At 35.2% G+C, this 25,417-nt stretch overlaps 3 protein-coding genes across 5 annotated transcripts in view; all 3 read left to right on the top strand.

Annotated features, from left to right (window-relative positions):
- LOC129237863 (coactosin-like protein) overlaps positions 1–6,345 on the top strand; it is a 35,707-nt gene extending 29,362 nt beyond the window's left edge. For all 3 annotated transcript variants that reach the window (XM_054872828.1, XM_054872826.1, XM_054872827.1), the window contains 4 exons: positions 4,959–5,041; positions 5,120–5,360; positions 5,514–5,613; positions 6,011–6,345. In XM_054872828.1, coding sequence (XP_054728803.1) covers positions 4,959–5,041; positions 5,120–5,360; positions 5,514–5,613; positions 6,011–6,018 — 432 coding nt within the window. In that variant the 3' untranslated portion in view covers positions 6,019–6,345. The remainder of the gene's footprint in view (positions 1–4,958; positions 5,042–5,119; positions 5,361–5,513; positions 5,614–6,010) is intronic.
- A 6,064-nt stretch (positions 6,346–12,409) lies between these two features.
- LOC129239087 (polymerase delta-interacting protein 3-like) lies at positions 12,410–14,291 on the top strand. Its single transcript, XM_054874380.1, has 3 exons — positions 12,410–12,627; positions 12,708–13,117; positions 13,176–14,291. Exons 1-3 carry the CDS (start codon positions 12,560–12,562, stop codon positions 13,892–13,894), a joined length of 1,197 nt encoding a protein of 398 aa, XP_054730355.1. The 5' UTR covers positions 12,410–12,559; the 3' UTR covers positions 13,895–14,291.
- A 1,413-nt stretch (positions 14,292–15,704) lies between these two features.
- Positions 15,705–25,417, top strand: part of LOC129237587 (serine/threonine-protein kinase S6KL) — a 155,829-nt gene continuing 146,116 nt past the window's right edge. Inside the window, exon 1 of the mRNA XM_054872415.1 lies at positions 15,705–16,366. Within this exon, the coding sequence (XP_054728390.1) occupies positions 16,061–16,366 (306 nt within the window). The 5' untranslated portion in view covers positions 15,705–16,060. The remainder of the gene's footprint in view (positions 16,367–25,417) is intronic.

The raw sequence follows: 25,417 nt of genomic DNA, 5'->3' as shown, positions 1-25,417 counted from the left end.
CTCTCGACGAACAAAACTAACACTCTACAAGACTCTCATCATGCCCGTCCTAACGTATGGCGCAGAAGCGTGGACGATGACAACATCCGATGAAGCGACGCTTGGAGTGTTCGAGAGAAAGATTCTGCGTAAGATTTTTGGACCTTTGCACGTTGGCAACGGCGAATATCGCAGACGATGGAACGATGAGCTGTATGAGCTTTACGACGACATAGACATAGCGCAGCGAATAAAGATCCAGCGGCTTCGTTGGCTGGGTCATGTCGTCCGAATGGATACAAACGCTCCGGCTTTGAAAGTATTCGATGCGGTACCAGCTGGTGGTAGCAGAGGAAGAGGAAGACCTCCTCTGCGTTGGAAAGATCAGGTGGAGAAGGACTTGGCTTCACTGGGTGTGTCCAACTGGCGCCGGTTAGCACGAGAAAGAAACGACTGGTGCGCTTTGTTAAGCTCGGCCAAAATCGCGTAAGCGGTTATCGCGCCAATTAAGAAGAAGAAGAAGGTCCAATGACTCCGCCGGAACATAAACCGCACAAAACAGTCACACGTTGAGGATAGAGAGGCTTTCAAAAACAACTCTTGGATTTTCTGAGCCCCAGATCAAGCAATTTTGCTTGTTGACGAAGCCACCTAGGTGAAAATGGGCCTCATCACTCAAAATGATTTTTCAATAGAATTCCGGATCGTTGTCATGCATTTCAATGACCCAATCAGCAAAGACACGACGTTGTTAATGAGCGGCCGGCTTGAGTTCTTGTGTTAACTGGACTTTATAAGCCTTAAGACCCAAATCTTTATGTAAAATACGGTGTAATGACGTTTATGGAATGCCTAATTCCAAAGAACGACGAGGAATGGACCAACCTGGGTTTCTTCAACACTTTCGGCTACAACAGCAATATTTTCGGTTGTACTTGAGCGACGTGCACGAGTTTTATTCTTCACATCACTAACTTATCCCAGGAGATATAATTTTTTCACCAATTTCTATATTGCGGTCCGACAAGATGCTTCACGATGACTCAAAACTGTTCGAGTTTTACGAACCGTCTCTGCCAAATTTTCACCAATTTTATAGTGAATTTTAATCATTTCAATGCGTTGTTTAAACGTGTATCGTTCCATTTTTATTAATGGCGTAGTTTCTACTTGTCAAATATCAAAAAATGACAGCTTCAAAAGTGACATCTACCGAAATAGCGGGCTATTCAAAATAACACCTGTTATTGGAAACCCCTTTATAATGTTATTGAATTGTACACTCATATAATACATAATTATTTTTTGTAGGAATGACAGCTTTTTTTTAACACTATACAATAGTTTGAAGAATCGCAAAGAAATTAACCATATGAAAATAGTTAATCTTTTATTTTTAACTATCTAAATACTATTAAATTATTATGTATGGCGAGGAACACTTTTTAAATTGCAAAAAAAATTAAGAAGATTAGAAACAGTGAACATTATTTTCTTACTACTTGACCATTTGACTCATCAAATGCGACACACAATTTCCAAGATTTATTTACAAAATAAAAATAGAGGGAGTGTGTGCATGAAACGCCTAAGAAAGGAAAGTAAGGAAGAAGTACGTACAAAGAATTCCTTGAATTCGATGGCTGAACTGTCGCGAACTGAAGTGAACCAGCAACAGCCATGAGTCAGATGATTAAAATATAAGCGTACCCAAACTTTCACGCATGCACACGTACATATGCATGCATGTGTGCATATGTAGTCATATATTACAAAAAAACTTATAAATGAAAGTGTGCTTAAATGTATGTTTGTGCGAAAGAATACATACACATGCACATGAACGCACATGAGTTTGCAAATGAATCACATTTTAAGCGCACATAACTCACACAAATAAAAAATAAAGAAGCGAAATTACTTACAACAAAGCGGCAGTATTTAATAAGAACAAAAAAAAACGCCAGGAAAATAAGCATGTTGCGATATTAGCGCAGTGTAAAAGACATATGTGCATGCATACACACATATGTATGCAAGCTCATATGCACATCCTTATATACAAACATGCAACGGAAGATATACTATGTGCATACTCAGAAATAAAACAGAGGGTAAACAAGAAGCGTGGACTTTTGAATCGAATTTTATTATTAAAATATATGGCATTATATGTAGTAAAAGAACATATGCACATATATACATATATATGTATAAGTAAAAATACGGTATTCCTGATATTTTTGAACCATATCAATACGCATACATATGCACATGTGAGGTCGGTTGTTAAGTTAAATATTTTTTCACTTTTAAATAAAAGCGTGAAAATTCAATGTCAAATCAGCAGTGCTTAATGGAATAAAGCGACACAACTTAAAACTAAATCTGAAATACTCGTAGCAATAAAAGTTCTTAAACTAGAACTCCATACAGGCGTTGCCGCATACACCGCTTGGCTTAAAATATGAATTACTGGAACTACTAAGTTCTTCAAGAAGTTTTGCGGTTCGATAAGAAAAATACAACAACACAACTTTGAACGAATGCGTCTATTTTATGGGAGCACCAAAGGATATGTAGAACTAAAATGCAAAAAAATTTAATTTATTTCTATATTAAATACAGTAGTTACTGTATAGCATGGTAAACGTAAAACAAAAACAACAATACATATAAATTCGTGGTGGTCCTTATATACGTACATATTTACATGCACTTTCGGCTTCTCATTATTGAAAATTTAAATACATAAATGGGTTCACACAAGTTCAGCTTTATGAAGAAATGTGAGCTTTACATTTTCTGAGTAAAGAGAGCCTTTTATGTGTCTACAAATTGTTAATTTGCTCTCATCCATCTGTCTATGTGAGTTCAAACTCTGGCGTTGAGATCAAGCTCACATCATAAGCATGCAAAAGGAACCATTTTCTTAGTAAATTGAATCTGAGGTAAAGCTCACTCTTTCTGCACAAGCTCCATTTCTACAACCTTCGATTTGTTATATTCTTCATTAAATTCTTCCTCCTTAAAGTCTTTAAGACTTTCAGTGAATTGAAGAAGAGAAACTAAAAATCATTTTTCATTACTATTTTTTCATTAATACTCTTCAATATCCATAATAAGCCATTCACTGGTGTTTTTGTCATAGACATTTTCGAGCTTTGATCGTGAATGGTACGTATTGATTTTTTTCTCTCTTTAAACTCATAATTCTCGAAACCGGAACAAAGTAAGTATGTCAAAAACTTCGTAATTTTTGAGGATTCTGTTCCATCAAATTACTATTTACTATACTTTAACATTATAACACCGACTTTTACTAACTTTGAGCTTAACATGGTAACACTGTCTGACTAAAAATACAATTTGTTTGACCTTAATCGATTAACTTCGATTAACTTTCCTAATTTGAGCCACAAGTGGGAAGTAACTTGAGCTAATAAAATTAAAACCGACTAAACTAAAACTTTAAAAACTAAAATTTTAACCAGAAGTGAAAAAAGGGATAAGGGAATATTCTCAAACGAAAATCTAATTGACTAACCTAAACTAACCTTAATTAACTGCATGCAAAGATATCCAGCTGTCAATTGGCCTGACTCCAGTTTTTCAATGCAAGTTTAACTCTGCTTTCCAACTAAGCTCCGTTTAATTGAATTATTGAGCGCCAAAGTTAGTTTAAAAATTCGCCGCACTTAAGCTAGCACTGAAAAGTTGTGTCTTAGAGAATTTTTCGTATTTAGAAATTTTGAATAGAGGCTTTTTACAACACTTTAATTATTGATGCTTCCATTTCAATTCAACCGGGCTATTCGGATCATGTTCTTCGATTTCGATGTAACTGAAATATGTTGCTCTCTGGTCAAAATAATGAGACACGTATTTTTTTGTTCGCCCGAAAAAATTTTTTTTCAAGAGTTATCGGCAATTTTGTTTTTCGGCTCAAACTCGATTTTTTTTAATTATATAAGAAACAATTTTTTTTAAATGCCCATACCTTAGTCAAAAATGAACTGATTTTAATAACTCTGGGTTCAAAATGATCGTAATTACTTACACGAGCGACTTCATGTAGAAACAATTGCAAAAAAGTAGTTCAAAATTTTTTATTTAGCAAAAAAGAAAAAAAATTGAAATTTTTTCGAAATTCAATATTTCAAAAAGTGTATTTTTTTTTTATAACTTTTTCCAAATCAAGAGGACACCTCAAACTTCAATGAAGCTGAATGCCCAGTAGCTAAAATGAGTTGTTTTTGAGTAATGAATTTTTGAGTAAAAAACCTGTTTCGCACTTTTTGTTTTTTGCAAAATAAAAAATTTTTAACTACTTTTTTGCAACTATTTCTACATGAAATCGCTCGTGTAAGTAATTGTGATCATTTTGAACCCAAAATTATTAAAATCGGTTCAGTTTTGACTAAGTTATGAGCATTTAAAAAAAATTGTTTCTTATATTATTAAAAAAAAATCGAGTTTGAGCCGAAAAACAAAATTGCCGATAACTCTTGAAAAAAAATTTTTTCGGGCAAACAAAAAAATACGTGTCTCATTATTTTGACCAGAGAGCAACATATTTCAGTTACATCGAAATCCAAGAACATGACCCGAATAGCCCGGTTGAATTGAAATGGAAAGCATCTATTTACGTTCTTATTCAAACATTTTAATATTAGCAGAGATTATTTTACTCTTACAATGTACAAAATTTTTACTATAAAAAAACTTATTAATCAGTACTTTCAGTTATTTCCTTTTTAATAAATGCATATTAATTGCTTAACTATTTTGAAATTTAATTTCTGATTGATATATTTTTATTTAAGCATTAAATCTAATGAATAAATACTTTATTTTATTTTATATTGAAGCAGAGATCGCTGTAAATACGCTACCTGAGGCAGTAAATAAATAAAAGCGGAGCATTCTTAAGACTTTTATTTTTGCCAAATAATTTACCCCTTCCATCTACATTTTAGATGTTTTCGCCAACGGAACTCGACAAAGATGCCATTCGTGAGGCCTACGAAGATGTTCGATCTGACCAAACAGATACCGATTGGTAAGTTTTGGATTTTCCACTTTATGATTTTATTCGCAAACAAAACATTTCACATTTACATATTCAATCTGCTTTTAGGGCCGTCTTCAAGTTCCATGGCCCTACTATCACTTGTACTGCACGCGGCCAAGGTTTCACCGAGTTCCGCGAACAATTCGGTGATAACGACCGCGCATTCGGTTACATCCGCATACAAATGGGCGATGAGATGTCCAAACGACAAAAGTTCGTATTCCTGACGTGGATCGGTCAGGATGTCGGCGTATTACCACGTGCCAAAATGTCCACGGATAAGGCGCTTGTACGTGAGGTGCTAAGTGTAAGTACTTTATGATTTAACGCACAATGGCTGACTGCATTTTCATTGATGACTAAATGTGCAAAAATATGCAATTGTTTTTACAATATAAATATATATGTACATATGTACACATTTCTATATTTACATGGGTGTTTATTTTATTCGAAACAGAATTTTGCTGTCGAGTTATACGCGGGCGTTGACGATGAACTGGACATTGAACTTTTCCGTGATGCCTTGGAACGTGCGGGTGGCGCCAACTACGGCACTGGTGAGCCTAAGTGGTAAAGCGCGAGAGTGTTGGTAGAGCAATAAAATTGTATTGTACGTTGTACTTGAAATTGGCAAAAACAAAAACAAAAACAAAAAAATACCACAGAAAAAGAAAACAACAAAAAAATTGGAAAACAATTGGAAAAAAAATTTAGCTAAATTACTTGCATACATACGTACGTATGTATACAAATACATATGTGCAAGTACAACAAAAATTTTATTGCCCAGAGCCAAGCATGAAGCGTGAAGATGAAGAGAGAGAAAATGAAAGCAAGACGATGAAGTTTTTGAAGATTGAAGATTGAAGATTGAAAATTGAAGATTGTGTGGATTGATGTCGATCGCAGGAGTTAAACCCATACTACAGTATCATAAATTTTAATTCTTTTTAGGTGTTTAAGTACATATTTGAGACGTGGCAACGCATCAACGAGTCCCTGATTAGTCATTAAGTTTATTAATTACATAAAAATATACATATGTACGTGCATATTTAAGACATTTGGAACCAACATTTACATACATAAATATATATGTACTGAGAAGCGTATATTTTATAAGCTTTTCTCATATACATACATAGACCAACTATGAAACAAATACATACATAGCAATTTTTTGTAAAGTCCAATGAAGCGTTTTAACCAAAATCCACATTAAAATGTATATGATTATATGAATTTGTAAGAAAATGCATTGCAAATAAATATTTGAGAAAAAATCTAAATACCAAAAGTTTATTCGCAAACAAGAATATGGAACAGGAGTCAAAGGGTGCTGAAACTTCAGAAAATTCGATTTTGTATTATAAATATACTTTGGTAATTTTCTATTATTCAAACCATTGATTATTGGGAGTACCTACCATGCCACAGAATCTCCTAGTTTTCCCCAATATTCTCTCTGTATGGAAAATACGTTCAAGGTATTGCCCTTTTAGGAGCATATACATAATATGAGCTGTCAAATTACGACTGCCTATTTAGGGATGCAATGTTGTTTCTGGGTATATATTGCAGTTACAGTTGCGTGACTATATTCAATCCTGATTCTTGCGTCCACGTCCGTACACCCCGGCCAACATGAACAACTTATGTGCGGGATGCGGCAACGTGCTCGTGTGGAGCCAAAGCTAACGATAGAAAGAGAGGGAGGATTAGTGGCGCCACTTTCAAACATTCGGTTTACCGGTCCACTAAAGTAAATCGCGTCTGTCTAGTAGCAAGCGGCTAGCTATATAAATGTATATATGGAATTTAAATTGCACAGAGCGGTGTTGTGCGCTGGGCTTGGAACCCGTCGCGTAAATATACTTTCGAATGAAAAGCAAAGCAAAAATATCTGATGAGACCCCAAAACGCGAGGCGTGTGCCATTGGGAGTTGAGAAAGAAAGCAAGAAATAAGAACCGGGTGGCCGAAATACATACGTAAGTGTGAAGAGCTTGAGATGTTGGCCAATTGGAAAAGTGACCGTAAATTCTTCCAAAAAGTTCGACAGCTTACAGAAAGTTTCAGAGCCAGGGAGTTTTCATGTAAGAACAAATACGGTGACTTGGGTACTGACATCCAAAGCATACATTAAAATAGAATAGAATAGAATAGAATAGAATAGAATAGAATAGAATAGAATAGAATAGAATAGAATAGAATAGAATAGAATAGAATAGAATAGAATAGAATAGAATAGAATAGAATAGAATAGAATAGAATAGAATAGAATAGAATAGAATAGAATAGAATAGAATAGAATAGAATAGAATAGAATAGAATAGAATAGAATAGAATAGAATAGAATAGAATAGAATAGAATAGAATAGAATAGAATAGAATAGAATAGAATAGAATAGAATAGAATAGAATAGAATAGAATAGAATAGAATAGAATAGAATAGAATAGAATAGAATAGAATAGAATAGAATAGAATAGAATAGAATAGAATAGAATAGAATAGAATAGAATAGAATAGAATAGAATAGAATAGAATAGAATAGAATAGAATAGAATAGAATAGAATAGAATAGAATAGAATAGAATAGAATAGAATAGAATAGAATAGAATAGAATAGAATAGAATAGCAGCGAGCCTCGTCTATTTAAGACTATCGCTATGGTTTTACCCCGCTCAGTTTGGTGGAGGCGGACTTCCCAGTACCTGAGGGGGTTTAATCCCCAGCAGAACTGATCGCAGCATGGAAGTCAAAAACATTACACAGTGCTCATCCCAATGATCTTGAAATGCACAATCATCCAATTTATGATTGAAAAGAAGAACATTATTTTCTGAAACAGAAGGTTTCGCAATCGCTATCCAGGATCAAGTTATTCCGACAAGAAATTTCCAAAGGTCGACACATGGCGAGGTAATAGAAGATAGGTGCCGAAGGTGCACCATTTATGGTGAAACAATTGACCATGTAATTGCTGGATGTAGCGTACTTGCCCCCCGGAATATGTCATGAGACATAACATGTAGCAAAGACCCTCCACCAACAACTTGCGATAAAACACGGTCTCTTACAAGAAGAAGTCCTGTATTTTATATATGAACCAAAGGCATAGATTTATATCCACAGATCAAACAGTAACTGCCAACAAACCTGATATCATCTTGTTTGACTAGGGAAATAAAAAAAATCGAAGTGTTTGATCACATACTCCACTAAAATATCGCAGTGTGCAGCTTTGGCCAAAGAACTAAAACGGACGTACAAAGCGAGGGAAGTGAATATAATTCCAATAATTACATCTTACACTGGATTAGTGTCTAATAGTATCTAGTATCTAATAAAAAACTTGAAGAAGTATGACTGCCAACACCTTTTAGAAGACATGCAGAAGTCGACCATACTGGACACATGTGCAATGGTTCGAAGATTTTTAAATATTTAAGCAATAGCAATCGTATGTGCGTAGAACTTGGACTACGCTCCACCAGAGCACATTGTCTTGAAAATTTTATCCGGGATGTGTAACCTCCGGCAATAGCCGAGATGGATTAAACTCAAATAAAATAATGAACAAAAAAGTAGCGGGAGCTGACGAATAGCCGGCTGAGCTATTCAAGGCTGGTATGCGAAGAGCTGAAACCCCTATCTACCAACTGATTGGACTTTATCAAGGTGTTTTCAGACCTGGAAAATCAACGAAGCGTCCAGATATTCACAAAACGTCAACTGTGTGAAAAGACCCATTAAAGGAGAATCGACACACTCCATCCGCAGCTCGTCGATTTTAAAGCCGCTTTCGACATCACAAAAAGAGTTTGTCTACATATAATATCACTATGACTGAATTTAGTATCCCCGCAAAACTATTAGCTTCCTGACTTTTTTAATTTTATGCTGGAAAAGATTGTTCAATCCGCAGAACTAAATCGCTCATACAACTTTTTCTGTAAGAGAGGACAATTGCTGGCGTATGCCAATGATATTTATATCATGAAACGAGGCGAACATGTTACTTTTCTTCTAGGTAAAAAAATAAAATTTTCAAAAATGGGCGATGCCGTGCCCGTTCCCTCAAACTTGGTACACGTGTCGCTTTGAGCATCGTCCATCGTCCAATATACGTAAATATTAGTGAGATCGGACAAAAACCACTTCCCCTTTTTATTTGTCAAGACTACATTTCTTCCGTCCGTCCGTCTGATGTTACAACCTAAACTTTCATTGTCTTTGATTTGGTTTGATTCAAAAAATTTACAGTCAGCCCAAATTAAATTTTATTAAAATGTACGTTGGTATATTAAGCTCGGTCTCGACCAAATGTACTCTTCTTTAGTCGTTTATCTATAGTTTTAATTTTAAGCTTTAGATTCATGTTTATTGGGCATAACTCTTGGGACCAATTCCGTGACCGAGTGGATTTGCGCATGACAACCATTCGATTTACCGGGTTGGAAATCTACAGAGGATACGAAATTTCAAACTATAGAAAAAGTTTTTCTAATGGTGGCCGCCCCCTCGGCAGACCTTAGCAAAGATCTGAGTGTATTTCTGTTATGGCAAAGCTTCTATGTACAGAAGTCATATGTGACATAAAACGTTAGGCTCCTCCATTTGTGGAAATACATCGGGACGCAAAAGCTGTTGCCCACTCGTAGGAACCGATCTCTCACCGTTCTGATGTAATTGACCATCGCGATCAATCAATTTGCAGCTACCAGTTTGGAAATATAATATAAGGTCTATGACCAAAGGACTGTTATTGAATCAAAAAGCGATATTCGATGCACCACTAATAATCGTGAGATAAGCCTCTAATCTCCTTCTTCTTGATAGGCGCGAAAAATACTTGCCGATCTTCCTCATGCTAACTGGCGCCAGCTGGACACATCAAGTGAAAGTAAGTCCTTCCTTACTTGGCCATTACTCTTCTATAATCAGCGAATACTCTCAGAGCTGAAACTTTTTTATTCATTCGAAAGATATGACCACCTGATGTCCGCGGGGCCGCTGGATCATTATTGGCTCACTATGCCGTCCTGAAGCTCATACAGCACATTGTTCCAGCGTCTGCGATACTCGATACATAAGCGCTTCTTAACATAAAAAATTTGCAGAAGAGAGCCAAAGAGCGCGTAAAATAGCGAGAGACCTGCAGAAATTTGCAATCATATGATTTTATCCATCACGAAAACATATGATTGAACTTTTTACGGACATACTAAATAATTTTTTTTTTCAGATCTGGTACTTTGTGCCCTTCTCTCTAAAAAAAACCACACACCTACATATTTTAAGTCTGCATATTTCGTTCTTATAGAGAGCGAATAGCGAAAATGCTTCTTAAAAAAAGAGGTTGTCTGTAAAGTCGGTTTACTGACGATAGTTTAACGTGATAACGTCATAAGAAAATACTGATTGAATGGTTGCATTTTTCAAAAGAAAATTTTAATTTTATTTGTTTGATAGATATTTTGTATGGATATAGAGAATGAGTTAACATTAACATAACATAATATACTTTAACATAACATAACATAACATAACATAACATAACATAACATAACATAACATAACATAACATAACATAACATAACATAACATAACATAACATAACATAACATAACATAACATAACATAACATAACATAACATAACATAACATAACAAAACATAACATAACATAACATAACATAACATAACATAACATAACATAACATAACATAACATAACATAACATAACATAACATAACATAACATCTCATAACATAACATAACATAACATAACATATCATAACATAACATAACATGCTGTTCAAGCAAGGTAACGACGCCTGAGCAAGATAACGACGCATTTTTTGGTGCGTGCAGCTGGCTACATAGAATTATAAGACGTTATCACGTCAAAAAATAATAATAACATTATTATTATTAACAAACTTGGTTTTATTTTAAGTTCTTCAAGTAAATCAAATGAATAATAATCAATAAGAAGGCATATGCAAATACAAATACGCGAATTTATATATGTACATATGCGCATATACATACATATATACGCTCACTTAAGCAAGAGAGAGCAAGATGTCGAACGTTGCCGTTCGTTTGCTTTGTTTGCTTTGTCGTTCGTTCCGCGCTTTCGCTTGCAGTTCATTCAAGGTAACGGCAATGAGCAAGGTAACGACAAATGAGCAAGGTAACACTAATGAGCAATGTAACGACACATTTTTTCGTGCGTGCAGCCGGCTAAATCGAATTATAAGACGCTATCACGTCAAAAATTAAATAAATATACCGTTCTTAATTAAATTTACTTAGCAGTTAGAATAAGTTCAGTAGTTTTCCTTTCATGTCATTACAATAAAACTTAAGATTACACACTTAATTTAAATCTTTTATAACTTTTTTTTGTGCAACAAATGGCACCAATTATTTTTACATGCTAAAATTGTACTTTTCGCCAATCTGCTACCAACACCTATAAAACAGTGAGAAACACGCCTAATAACTCTTTGCTTGCAATGTAAAACTTTTTTTCTTTAGACCATTTGGAAGAATTAGTATCCTTAACCAGCTATCCAGATATCAAAAAGTCGTGAGTGATCATAACAGCAATTAGCCAAAGAATTTTGGAAAATTTACCAACTATACATTGAACCTAAGGGCCTCCGCACACGGGTCGTATCGTCGTCGTAGCGCATGCGACAGAATGTACCCGGGGCATTCGCTTCGTTGTCGCACACTTGTATTCAAATGGCGAACCGCTACTCGTCACAGCAAGCGTGCGGTATAGGAAATGTTTATGCTGCTACAACAACGACAACAACAACAATGCTTATCGTACAGCAGAGTCGTCAAATATCCTGTAAGCTTGTAGTTTGTGTTTGATTTTCAGTTAGTACTTTGTTTTTGATATTTCTGCCAGCTCCTTAGACATTCTCTAAACTGTCAAAAATTTATAATCATCCTCTTGTAGCTCCCTTGTGGCAATGAACAATCTACAATTTGAGTTATTCCTAATGTACGGATGCACCCAGTGCCTCCTTTTTCTTTTATTTCTCCTCCCATGTAGAAGATAATACAATAAAATAAATTCCCCTTAATTGCTCGACATATTGTCAACTCGTACTTTTACGATAGCTAGTTGCATTGTGTGCGGACAAACCACTGACGATACGACCCGTGTGCGGAGACCCTAACTGCTTTAATTTCTAAACATTCTTCAAATTGAATCTGCCTTGTGAATACCTAGCAGCGACGTTGAAATAAATTTTGCTTCGGCATAAGTGTCTGGCTTTTGCCTAATGGCACTGCTTACACACTATTCACAATAGAGCAAGCGCATCCAACTTTACACTAAACATCAATCGGCTTTTTTTACAGACTTACACGGGGACAAATTTGATTCTTTTTCGTAATATTTGAGGGTAAATTAGTTAAAAAATTCTTAATTTACCAATTACCAAGGAAAAAGAGAATTACGGTACGCAACGACTATGGATCTGAGCTTGGACGAAATAATTAAAACCAAAAAGATTGCTCGACCATCAGCAGTTAAGAAATTGTAAGTATGTCGAAATATATTTCCCTGTCTTCAAGTCTGGGCAATCTGAAATCTTGGTTAACGCTTTTCATTCATTGCAGCAACAATTCGGAAAACCCACGTAAAGGATTAACATTGCGAAAAACATTAAATAAGCCTATATTTAAACAGAGCATTGTGACTGATGCCCGCAATAAAATAATACAAAAAAATCGTGAAAAGATACGCGATGCCCGGGATAAATTATCAGAATTGACGCGAGCCAGTGGTGATGTACGACAAAGACTGTTAGCTAAGAAGCTATCTCTTGGTGGTGGACTTAAAACTCGCGGCGCAGCAAAAAAATTGTATACAACTGCGTATCGCAATGGTGTACTGAAACCTAGGCCAGGTTTGAAGAGCACACAACCTTTTATACGCCAACCTGCACATGTATCAGCTCGGTTGCCGGATTTAATAAATGTGCCTCGTGGTTACGTAGACTATGATGATATGGAGCGTTTGGAGGAAGGTTTGTTTATAGCACAAAACGTAATTGAATAATTAATTAACATTTTACTAATTTGTAGAAGAAATGGCTGCTGCAACTCGTCTTAGTCGTACTGTCACCAATGATTTTGCATCATATGGCCAACATGAGTTATCTCCACCACCGCCAACGAGACGCTTGAATTCATGGATAGCTCCATCTGATGTTTTTGATCCCTTTGATGTTTACAAACCGCGTGAACGCCACATGTCACCGCAATTGCCGCCACCGCCGCCTAAAGGTATTTTACGGCCCAGTACGCGACAACTAAGTCCAGATATTTACCAACGCCGCTATGTGCCAGAGCCGTCTTCACATCTTTCTTATGAGATGCGTTCACGTTTAGAACGTGCACCTGATCCACACGCCTCTATGGGAATCTTCTCTAATCCGCTTAAATCATCATCCTCATCAGGTTACCGTATTGTAGTTAGTAATTTGCACAGCAGTGTTAGTCAGTCAGATATTCAAGAACTTTTTGAGGATATTGGTCCTTTGTATGATTCGCGTTTAGTGCGTCCCGGTGTTGCTGAAGTTATCTACAAATCGCTGACAGATGCAGAAAAGGCCGTGGATACTTATCATAATCGCCAATTAGATGGGCAACCAATGAAATGCCTATTGGTAAACCCCCGCGCTTCGAACAAGCCCACCGCACCTGCAATACCCTCAACCTCGAGTTCACGCAGCTCTTCAGGAAAAACACCTTTGGAGATCGATATAGACGCTTTGCACAAGGTACTCTTCCGACGCCATTAGCATTATGCTTTATTAATAAAAACTTTGAAAATAAGTAATATACAATGGGCAGATAAGAATATGGTTCAAAGTAGCGGCAGTAATATAATTACAAGCAATGCAAATTAAAGAGGCGTTTAGTTAGTGTCCCAGGGTTTCCCAGAAGACAGACGAACCTAAGTGTCAATAAATGTAATTGTTACATATGTATGTATGTGCATATACAAACATCTAAAAAAATAAGAAAATTATTTGAGTATCGTAATTAGTATTTTTGCTTGTTCTGCTGCTGAGAATAAATTTTTCTGATGTATCATTATAAATAAACTCATTTACGTACAGTTTAATTAAATTTGTGTAAGTTCTATGTCACGTGGAAGTTGTCAGTTGCCCGTTGCTTGATAACTTGACAACATAATGCAACAAATTCTGATTTATTTATTTTTTGAGTGGGTAATATCAATAATATTGATTTAATGGCATTTGAATTTATGCTCTGAACCTTATCCTACAGTTTCATACAAAAGGGTATTCCGAAAGTGAACGTTATAATGCTGTAAGGCTTTGAAGTGTTCTGACAGTACTTGTATATATATTTACGTCGTCCTAGTAGAATCGTCTGCCTTAACAGCATACGAGTGTTTTTTAAAGACTTTAAAATTTTTAAGAAGACACTTAAAAATTATATTAAAAGGTCAAATGATTTAAAGATAATATAGGAAGTGAACAACAAAAGATATTAAATGCTATTTGCAGAGAACGTTAAAGGTTCTTTGATATGTATGTGGGCTATTGGAACAAAAAATGCATTGACAGCGTTCTCATTAAACTTAAGAATGCCGGAACTAAGGCACAATTACTTTACCTAGCAACTATCAAAAATTAATAGAAATGTACCGCACGGTGTATTCTACAATTCTTGAAAGTACTGCAATGTATGAAAGTTGGACAAATGGCAGCTTTGCTCCACGCCCAATGTTCTACATATTTGACAGCGCTTTGGGATTTGAATGTCATGCATCGCTTTGTTGTCGATTATTCTGCGTGCAAAGACACCATTTCAAAACCAAAATATTGTCTATATCGGTATTTCAATGTAGGTCATATTATATTAAAATCGTTAATGCTCAGATTCAAATAATTGTAGACAACCATACAAACAAAAAAAGTTAGGTTATATAAATTTAATTGTGCCCAGAATAGGAAGGTAAGAATTATTTTTAATCCAAACTCAATGATTACATCAATTCAGTATTTGAGTATGATAATTTCAGGAAGAACCGAGTAGCGCTGTACAAAGATATGAATAATTTTTCGCTTGATCGAGGATAGTAATAAGAGCGGTGGTATTTATTGCATTTTTCTCATGTTCGTCAATCATTTTACAGGGATAGGTGAAGGGAATACGTAAATATAAACAATGGAGTTTTCTATAAATATTTTTCTTGATAATTTTGATATAGACTAATTTACTATTGAATATGACTAAAATGAAAGTTATGCAAAGAAAATGATGATGCCGTTTTAAAAGACTTTAGGCGCAATTTTTTGGCAGTTCGAATGCTGTACTTTTGCCAAAGTTGCCATAATTTCACATCGAACAGTGTAGTTTAAAAAATCGTACAACCAATGATTGTGCTTGCAACTCGAACAAGCCTCTTCTGCATTTTTAATCGCATTTTATCTTTGAAATCAGTCTGACAACAATTAAAATCGAAGTGTTTACACATTTTAATTATTTTCATAATTTAGTTCATACGGCAATACTAAAATGAACTCGCCATTTGAATTTATTCGCTTTTATGTGCTAGATCGTTTTTGCATTTCTCGTTTGTTGCTTGAAGTAAGAAGGAGAAGATATGGTCTTGGCAATTTTAATAACAAAAGAAGTTATTGAATATTAAAAAAAGACTAAAATAATACAAAAAACGCGGCTTCGAGGTTTGTCCATACTGAATTTGGTAAAGAACAGTTATATTATTGCTAGGAAACACGTTTTACACCAAGGAAAAAATTCCGCAATTTTTGTTATCAGAAAGTGAAAAATAAAGCAAATGACAAAATAGTAGCAGCGAGTATTTTGTAGAAAGTTGTTCAAAGGATGAGGCGGTAATAGAAGAAACGATAGAAACAAAATACGGTGAAAGCAAAACAAACCCAATAAATGCATTGTAAGCGGAAACTTTAATGGGAAACAGTGCCAGTGCGTCCAGGAATGAGCAGGCCACAACGTCGTCCAAGCAACGGAAGCAGCAGGAGAGCAACGCAAAACAACAGTTGAGTGAGCAGATACGGGACAAAGACTTGAACGAGCAGAAGGCATTTGAACTAGAACTACAAGAACAGAACGATAGCCACACCAAAAGAAGCAACATACACAGGACGCGCAGTAAAAGTGCTAGCACCAGCAAGAAAGCAGAACTGACTGAAACAGGACATACCAGTGAGGAGCGATCAGCTGCTAACGTTTACGGAATACATCGCACACGACAGGTATTAATTCAAGAAATCCTAGATCGATATATGGAGCAGAAACTTTTTATTGCAATTAGTGCAAGGCATATGCAGTTTGAACTGTTAGTCAACAAATTCGTTGGACGAGTAAAGGTGTTACTCTAGTTGCTAGCTACGAAGGTTTACAACACTGGGGGTCAGTTAGTTAATTGTCTTTAGCATGACATATTAAATATCTATCCGTTGACATCATTACGCAGCAGCTTCTCTGTTGGCAGCGCACAAACAGTATACATACAAACGGTAATTGAAGAAAGAAATAAAAACAGACAGGAAGCAATGACAACTCGCCCTCAACTACGTCGCCTATGCCTCAACTGTGTCAGTGTCATTGCTCGCAGCAGCTGTAGCTCTGCCACTACAAGCAGTGAGTGCTGAAATAGCAGCAGCAGTGCTTGAATGAAAGGTATCAATCTGGACGCATATACATACATACATATGTATATATTGCATGTTTTCGCCATAAGGCGTTGCTGGAGTGTGAACGGAAACCCAAGTGCGTCGCCAAACGTCGTCCAACGACCATTCGCTTCGGACCAACGACCATTTTTATTTTTACTTCCACTTTTGCGTAGTTTTCTTTCTTTTTTTTCACAAAAAAGGTAACAAAGTATTTACACCACTGTCTTTGTGGTATTCTAACTTGTGAAATACATATAAGCAACAAAAACAAATAATTGTGCGAGCAATAACAATCCTGAAAACAGCTGTTAATTCTTTGTTGACGTGCATTTACATACGTACATATATGCACATACATAGGTACATAAATATTTTTGGCAAAATTCGCTTGTATTTATTTTTGTCCTCTAAAATATTTACATTCATATGTGACTTGTCCTATTTCTGTCTTTGTTTATATTTTCCATTCAATAAGTTCGTGATTTGCTGTTCCCTCTTTAATTCTACCTCCTACAGCACGAATCTTGTGTTGTGTTTTGCATTTGTGAGCTTCCTATCTACATACATATGTATGCATGTACTCGTACTTAAGATTTGCTCTTATTTTCGCTGCTTCTCTGTTATGAATGCACGAACATAATTTAGGCACGAAATTGTTTGCTTAATGACGTCGTTGCTTATTTTTCAACCCGATTTGATATGACTTGCCTAGTTGATTTTACAACACTATCACCATTACCATTAACACTATTTTACTAGTGTAAATTCCCGGCAGGGAAATATACCGGTTCCCAAATGAGCGCGATGTAAAATTTCCTATGTTTCAGATCTGGTACATTTTGTATTTCTTCTATAGCCTTCTCTTTTCTCGTAATATGATGCATTTATTACCTCTTTGCCAGAGCTATACAATTTTCGTATTGTTTTCTTAGTATATTCATTGGGATGCGTGTTCTTTTCTCAAAATATTGCACTGTAAATGGGAAAAAGTGCAACGTTTTCTTTCCTATACAAAGTTACCGTAAGGTGGGCGTTGTCCAGGTGATTTTAATTTATCTGGGTATACAAGTTTGTCAAAACAGTTTACCAAATGATGTAATTGTTCCAAAAAGATGATACCAAAAGTAACCTTTTTATTATATTCAATATGAAATCGTATGATTTCATTTTCACAGGTGACATTTATTCGATAATACATTTAATACTCCTATATTAACAGTAACCTATCTGCGCAATGTGTTTGGATTCAGCAATGAAAGAGAGATAGTTTAGATATAAATGTACGTTTTGTGCATGCGCAGTTTTTACATGCATTACAATTTGTGAGTATATGCGACAAACACATTCCATTTTTAATGTACGATTATTGGGTTTTCCTTTTCTTTTTTTATATGTATATATCTATACTGCAACGTTTGCAGAGTACACTTGTTGACACTGCCAACATATAGTAGGAGGATTTTATATAAGGTCTCTTCTATTCGTCACTTCTCTGCTTGCTGTTTCTCCGCTCGATTAGCTTGACGAAAAATTTGCATGCGAAAGCAACAACAAAGTTGTCGAGCAAGACTCACCGCCAGCGAGTACGGCTATATCTCATAAAACTGGTATAACTCACTATTTCACAAATACTAAACTAAGGGTGTTTTTTTTAGAGGTTAGGTTTTCAAGATGAAATAAAACGTATATAATTTAATGTTATGGCCAAAAATTTAGCTTTATTATAAAGATAAGGGTTTGCCATTATGTTTTAAAAATGATTTCGGGCAAGTGGCCGCCGCGGCTGGTTCGAATAAATTCCAGCCGAGAGGCCCAATTTTCGACCACTTTTTGCAGCAATTGGGGCCGTCATTAATCATGGCTCTATAGCGCTCTCCATTGACTGTAACATTATGGCCGGCTTTATTTTTAAAGAAATATGGACCAATGATTCCCTCTGCCCATAGAGCACACCAAACAGTGACTTTTTGAGGATGTAACGGCGTCTCAGCAATGGCTTGTGGATTATGTTCACTCCAAATGCGACAATTTTGCTTATTGACATACCCATTCAACCAAAAGTGAGCTTCATCGCTGAACAAAATTTTCTTCGATGCGTCGCGCGAACCGAACCATTATTTTCGTAATAAATTTGCACGATTTGCAAACGTTGTTCAGGTGTAAGTCTATTCATTATGAAATGGCAAACCAAACTGAGCATAAATCAAGTGACAGCTGTCAAAAAGACCATCTACAAAAAAAGTAGTGCCAACTTGAAAACCTAACCTCTAAAAAAAACACCCTTTACATGTATTAGAGGTAGCTCTATTCCAGCGTTGCCAAGATGTGTTCATTTATACCAGTTGCTTCATCTATTCGCCACTTGCTAACTCTTGGCGAGAAGAAGAGGCCTATTGTTGTTGTTGTTGTGGGCCTATATATATATGTCTGGTGTATACTATATGCTGTATAAAGGCGAATTTAATAGATTCGTCTCCCGCATTATCATGTGATTTTCTTTCGAAGCGGATTGGGCGTGGTCTCATATTGATCTAATAAATTTGAGTCTCGACAGATTTACATTTTAACATATTAAATGTATACATTGAAAGTAATTAATAAAAAAAAGCTACTGACTATTCTGACAGCTTCAGCAGCCCAAGCAGGGTTACAGATTTAATTTTCCCTAGAGAAAGATTGAAAATCGATTTTTAAGGCCGAAATTGGCCAAAACTTGGTTCAGTCATTGTTTCAGTTTCCTGCAGGGTACTTCTGTAATTCTCTGAAAAACATTGCATTCATACACTTGCTTACCTGCTACTTTATTGCCCCCCATATCTCTTCCCAAATTTACTAACTTGGTGCAAAATTTCATCAAGGAAATTAGTGTTTCTCAATGCATTTATGTTTGTATCTACATATATATTTATGTATTTATTTTGGTAGTACGTTTTAAATAGATGAGTATCTGAAAAATAGTTTTTCATTATTTTGCTTTATTCCTCATTTTCTATTACTTTTTTGAAGGGATGGTTGTTGAAATACAGTGCACTCGCGAAAACTCGAACTAATGAAAACCAGCCCTGTCCGAGTTATCGAAATGTTCGAGTTTTCGAACGTTATGTATTTTTAATATACATATATGTATTCGTTTTAACAGTTTTTATACCCTGTCCATTTTTATGGCATAGTTAATCAAAGAGACTATCTGGTTTCATGTTTTGTAGTTCATTGCCAGTTTATTTAATAAAAAATGTTAGCAAATATGAATGTTGTTTACAAATGATTAGAAAAAAAAGCAGTGATCTTGGTTTGATGTTTCTTATTTTCTACCGTATTCAATACAGCCTTTTCGCGCAGTGATTGTAGCACATTAACTTTCCTCGGGCTAATTTTTTCAGCAGTTGCCCATGCTATAGCTTTGTTGAAAACTGTTACGGCTTCGGATGAACTTATGCGCTTTTGTTCATTTTCACCTGTAGCTTCAACTTCATCTTCGGATTCGCTTTCTTCAATAGCTTCAACCTCTTCAATCAAGTCGTCGTTATTCCAGTCTCTTATTTCTTCTTCTGTGAAAGTAGTCTAATAAATATTTATTATTGTTATCGTGCGTTTTTTTATTTGCATCAAAACCATAACTACCTCAGGATGTAAGTGTTCGAGAATTTCGGCAGCTTCTTTTTCCATACTTTTAGCTTCAGCTTCTATTTGGTTTTTCAAGACACTAAGTGGAATGTCATCGTCGTCATCGTCTTTCATGTTTGCAAAGTTTAAAATATTTGTCCAGCATTTCGCCAACGTCTCCTGTCTCAATTTATTCCAAGCTCTATCCAAAAATGTAACAGCATCTCTCAAGCTAATTTTTTTTAATGATTGGATCAAATCACAATCATCGGAGAAAATAGCTGCCAAGAGAGAATTTCGGTAATGTAGCTTTGTTATTCTTATTGCATTTTGATCCATTGGTTGAATCAAAGGAGTTACATTCGGCGGCTTAAACATTTACACATAAACCATTCTCGCTATATTTGGCATGTAACTCCTTAGCTTTCTCTTTCAAAATTAATCCATTTATAGGATAATTCTTGCTGCGTTGTAATAAAAACCACATGTAAAGCTTTTTTTTGCATTTTTGGCAATTCTGAAGCGCGAAGCGTTTTACGTTTTCCAGGGCCCGATAGCGTGTTATTAACGCATTCCAAAATTTTGTTTTCATTTTTCACAATTCCACTAATTGTGGACTTGACAGTGTTATATTTTTTGGTTAGAGCTTTGATACTAACGCCATTCTTGGCCTCGTTAATTATTTCAGCCTTTTTTGATAAACTCAAAACATGTTTTCGTCCCATTATAAAACGCAAATAAATTTGATCTTAACCGCGCAAAATCCCGTGTATCACTGACAAATATCAATCAATTTAAAAGAAAAGTTCCGTAATTAGCAAGAAATCTAGCCAGTGCGGCGCCTTAGCATGAAACAAAAGACGCACATAACGACAAAAATTTGAATACTGGCCGTTACAACACATGCAAAACGACAGTTTCTCACATGTATTTCCATGAAAAAAGAAAATAATTGTTCGAGTTTTAGAGTAGCTACATTTTGTTCGAGTTTTAAAGTAGTCAATGGCGAAAAAAAAATGTTCAAGTTTCCGAATGTTCGAGTTATCGTGTGTTCGAGTTTTCGCGAGTGCACTGTACATTCATATATACGTGCTATGTACATAAGTATGCGCGTGTATGTATACCAGGATAATGGGTTTTACTCGTTTTGCTTTGTTTCTTGACGCTCATTTCTCCTTTCATGCTAAAAATACCGAAGAAATATTATAGCCTATTTCCACGCAGTGCTAACTGTAGTTAACATTTTATTTAAATACCCGATTTCTTATGTAATTGTTGTTTTACCGAAATTCGTAAATCCTTTTAGAATGTATTTGTAGAAACTCGAGCTCGCTGGTTTATCATAAAATGTTGGCTTTTTATAGAATTTGTATCTAAAATTCATTAATTTGCCATTAGATAATTTGACACACAAAAAAAGCTTTTTTCCCCGGAAACTCGAGCTAGAGTTATTGCAGTTTACTGTCTCTTAAGCGGACACCTAAGGGACTGAAAAAATTTGTCCTCTTATGGAAGGCGTCCGCTTCTGAAAAAAGCGTAGAAAAGTTAAAACAATTTGTGACTGCTTTTTAATATGCAATCAGTTTTATTTGCAAAATCAGAACAGATATACATACAGATGAATATTTGACAAAATTAACAGAATTTTCATTACGATGAAGAAACACGAGAAATGTAAAAAACAATTTGTTATGCAGCACTGAAGGCTCTAGTAGCAAGTGTGCTAATTAAGTTAGGGTTATATTGTATATATCTCCTATAAATAATAACAATAATTTGTTATGCAAGGTATGAAATTCATTTAAAAAATTCAGAAATTTTAGCTTCGCGAGTTTCCCCTTTAATTTCAATATCTTGGAGGTGTTGGAGTAAGATCAGTATGCCATTAAAGGGCTTTGAGGTCACTGTGATATATAATATAACGAAATAGTGTATAGTTTTCTCATTGCTAAATAAGCCTATTTATAAGAAGAGTTAACTCATTTCTAGTTCATCTGCAGAAGAGTTGGCCAGCGAGAGTTACCACTTCAGTATTGACATTTTTTGCTTTTTCATCATTTATGAAGACTTGATTACCAAATTTAAGACAGTTTTAATGCCAACTTGAATTTGTTGGTGAGTTAAGTAACTTCCAATAGTAAATAGACGCTCTAGGATGAGCGGTATAACCTGGGACGGTGATTTGGGAAGTTTTTTTCTCAACATTAGCTTTGCTTAAAAAATTGTTCATTCTCTCTGGACTCACTTGCTCCCACGCTTTTGTGAATAAAATAAACATCTAATAAATTTATTGACTTTAACAACTCCAAGTCAAAGTTTGTGGCTGTCCGCTTATGAGAGAACTAAAATATCTTTGGTGAGGAAAAAAGTGTCCGCGTCCTGTTATAAGAGGGTTGTCCACTCAAAAGAGAATGTTCTTGAAAATCTCTAAGGATTTTTGCGGTACTGAAACAAGTGTCCGCTTATGGAAAGGGTCCGCTTAAGAGAGGTGTCCGTTAGGAGAGAGTCAACTGTATGCATACATATTTCAATGAAACTTCGTACAGATCTTACCCATTTTGTCCCATGTATGTAGTTTGGTATTGAAAATGAGCGCAATTCATTAGTAACCACACCCACGTTTCATATAACGTTAATTTTCAAAACACACACAAAGTGATATTTCTGTTATAGATGAATCAAAATATCCCCAAATTTGATATACGCTCACTTTTGGGTAAATAATCTCGATGACATGTTAATAAAACTCGCTCAAACTTAGTACATGTATTGGTAAGACTAAATTTCAGTCCGTCCGTCCGATATTACAAGCTATAACTCTCATTTGTCATGAGTTTGCTTGATTACCAAAATTAACAGTCAACTCGAATAAAATTTTACTGAAGTGTGAGCGGGTATATGTATGTATATACGAGTAAGTAATGTTCGGCCCGACTGAACTGCTTAACTTCTTTTATTTTCCTATTATATTTTCAAGCAATGTTATTGTAACATTAATTTTATTGAAATCGGCTAATATTTTATCGGTTTTCATATGCAGTTACTTATTTTCTGGCAGAAAAAGTTCCGTTTTAAAATTTGTCTTTGAAAATTCCGATGTCCGGTTAGTTTGGTTACCGAATTCCTAAAGTAAGGCAATATTTTGACGGCTTAATGCATAAAATTTGATGAACATAAAATTGTAAGTACGTATTCATCAGGCGAAGGAAGAATAAATTAGTTATACTTACATGCGTGCTTATGTATATATGTATGCATTTAAGCACGTGCATATGCATGTATGTACATATGTACACATTCTGTTCTTTGAATGGGGGTGCAGTTTTTGTTTTACTACATACATATGTATTTAGGTCCGTATGTCTATAAACGGTAAAGATCCAAATAATAATTCCTATTTTTTGGTAGATAAAACTTTAAGAGAACAACTAAAACTTGTTTTACAGGTTTGAAGTAATTCCTGTTTTCGTAATTTTTTGGTAATAGAACATGTGATAATTATTCATTCAGCCATACATAAGCGTGACGGCATGACATGCCCGCGTTAGAAATATTTCCGAAAAGAACTAATGTATAGCAATAAAAGGCTGAATTATTTGTTTCATTTTAATTTCTATTTAAGATCCATATGTATGTAAAAAAACTACAAAAAAGGAAAAACACACTTTTGCCCATATAAGTCAGTTGTTTGTTTATGTGTATCAACATTTTTATCAATAAAATTGTGTTTTATTCCAACTTAGCCAACCTGAATAGGAATGCTTATGATTAGAATGAAGGAACAGAGAAGAAGCTCGAATAAATATTGCTGCTATGAATTTAAATTACGCACTTAAAAATTTTATAAAACATTTGCACACATACCTATGCACATAGACACATGTTTCTACGTATAGTTTAGTGAAATCACGGCCTTGAAATGCCTCATGCGCGAAAGTAAATACATACATACATATGTATGTATGTATGTACAATATGTTGTTCGTTCCTTTGGCTGATAGTAATGATTTAAATTAATATTATTTTCAGACACTACCTATGGTATATATGTACATACATATGTATGTATGTATTCACAGCGTCCAAGTGTGAGATCACTTAGGCCCTTCGAATGATTACTATCTGGCCTCTTAACTTCAGCGCAGCTGATTTTCGGCCAAGCAAAAATTTCATCATTCCCACATTGTTGTTGTCTGATTTGTTTTCATACCATTTTTGTTTTGAAACGCGCATTGTTTATTTTATTTTTTTTTGTGTTATTTGTTCTACTTATTTTCTTTACTTTTATACTTATACCTACACCTTTGCCCGCTCTGTTGCAGACAGTGTCATTGTTTAGCTGTTGGCTAAGCGCGAACGTTGCATTGGTCTTCACCCCACTTCTGCTTCGCGCTTGTTATCAGCAAAAGTAAGAGATAGTTTGTTTTGTCGTTCCTCTCTGCCGCTCTATTAATAAATGCTCGTCGCTCTCGTCGCAAAGTAAAAGTAGTTTGTCTGCGCGAACCTGTTTTTTATATTTTTATTTTATTACCATAGCTAGGTTCATATCAACTCGCTTTCTTGTTTATCTGAGATTTCGGTAGGAATTTTGCAGTGGATTTTTATGCAACTTACCGATGAGCTAGAGACTTGAAGGTCGTTCCGACGACAGTCGGTTCTACGTTACTGGAACGGCCAGGATTTATATCCGGCCAAGGACTGTCACTTCAGCAGCATTCCCCATATAAAGTATGTATGGGGAATGTTGATGTTGCTACAACAACAACAACAGACTTGAAGGTTTGAACATAGCTCAACCTCGACTGTAATTAAATATTTAGCAGTTTGTTGCAGGTTTCATCGAATTTTATAAATGTTATAAATGATTTCAATTTCATGCTTATTCTAGTTATTATTATACGAGTAATTAAATCAATACAGCAAGTCGGCTATATTTTTTTGCATCTGCAAAAGAACAATGGGAAAATTGCGAAGTACATGGGAAGCGTGATTTCACAAAATATCCTACTTGAGTTGAAATAATCA

Source organism: Anastrepha obliqua, chromosome 2, assembly GCF_027943255.1.
Source record: "Anastrepha obliqua isolate idAnaObli1 chromosome 2, idAnaObli1_1.0, whole genome shotgun sequence".
In the NCBI taxonomy this organism is placed as follows: domain Eukaryota; kingdom Metazoa; phylum Arthropoda; class Insecta; order Diptera; family Tephritidae; genus Anastrepha; species Anastrepha obliqua.
The sequence above is the reverse complement of the archived record's forward strand: the minus strand, read 5'-3'. Positions and strand labels throughout refer to the sequence as shown.

What these genes read in the sequence shown, in the direction of transcription:
- LOC129239087 (XM_054874380.1), top strand. Translation starts at nt 12,560, where the DNA reads ATGGATCTGAGCTTGGACGAAATAATTAAAACCAAAAAGATTGCTCGA. An exon ending in CCATCAGCAGTTAAGAAATT is followed by an intron (nt 12,628 to 12,707) that starts GTAAGTATGTCG and finishes CATTCATTGCAG; the next exon opens with CAACAATTCGGAAAACCCAC. An exon ending in TATGGAGCGTTTGGAGGAAG is followed by an intron (nt 13,118 to 13,175) that starts GTTTGTTTATAG and finishes ACTAATTTGTAG; the next exon opens with AAGAAATGGCTGCTGCAACT.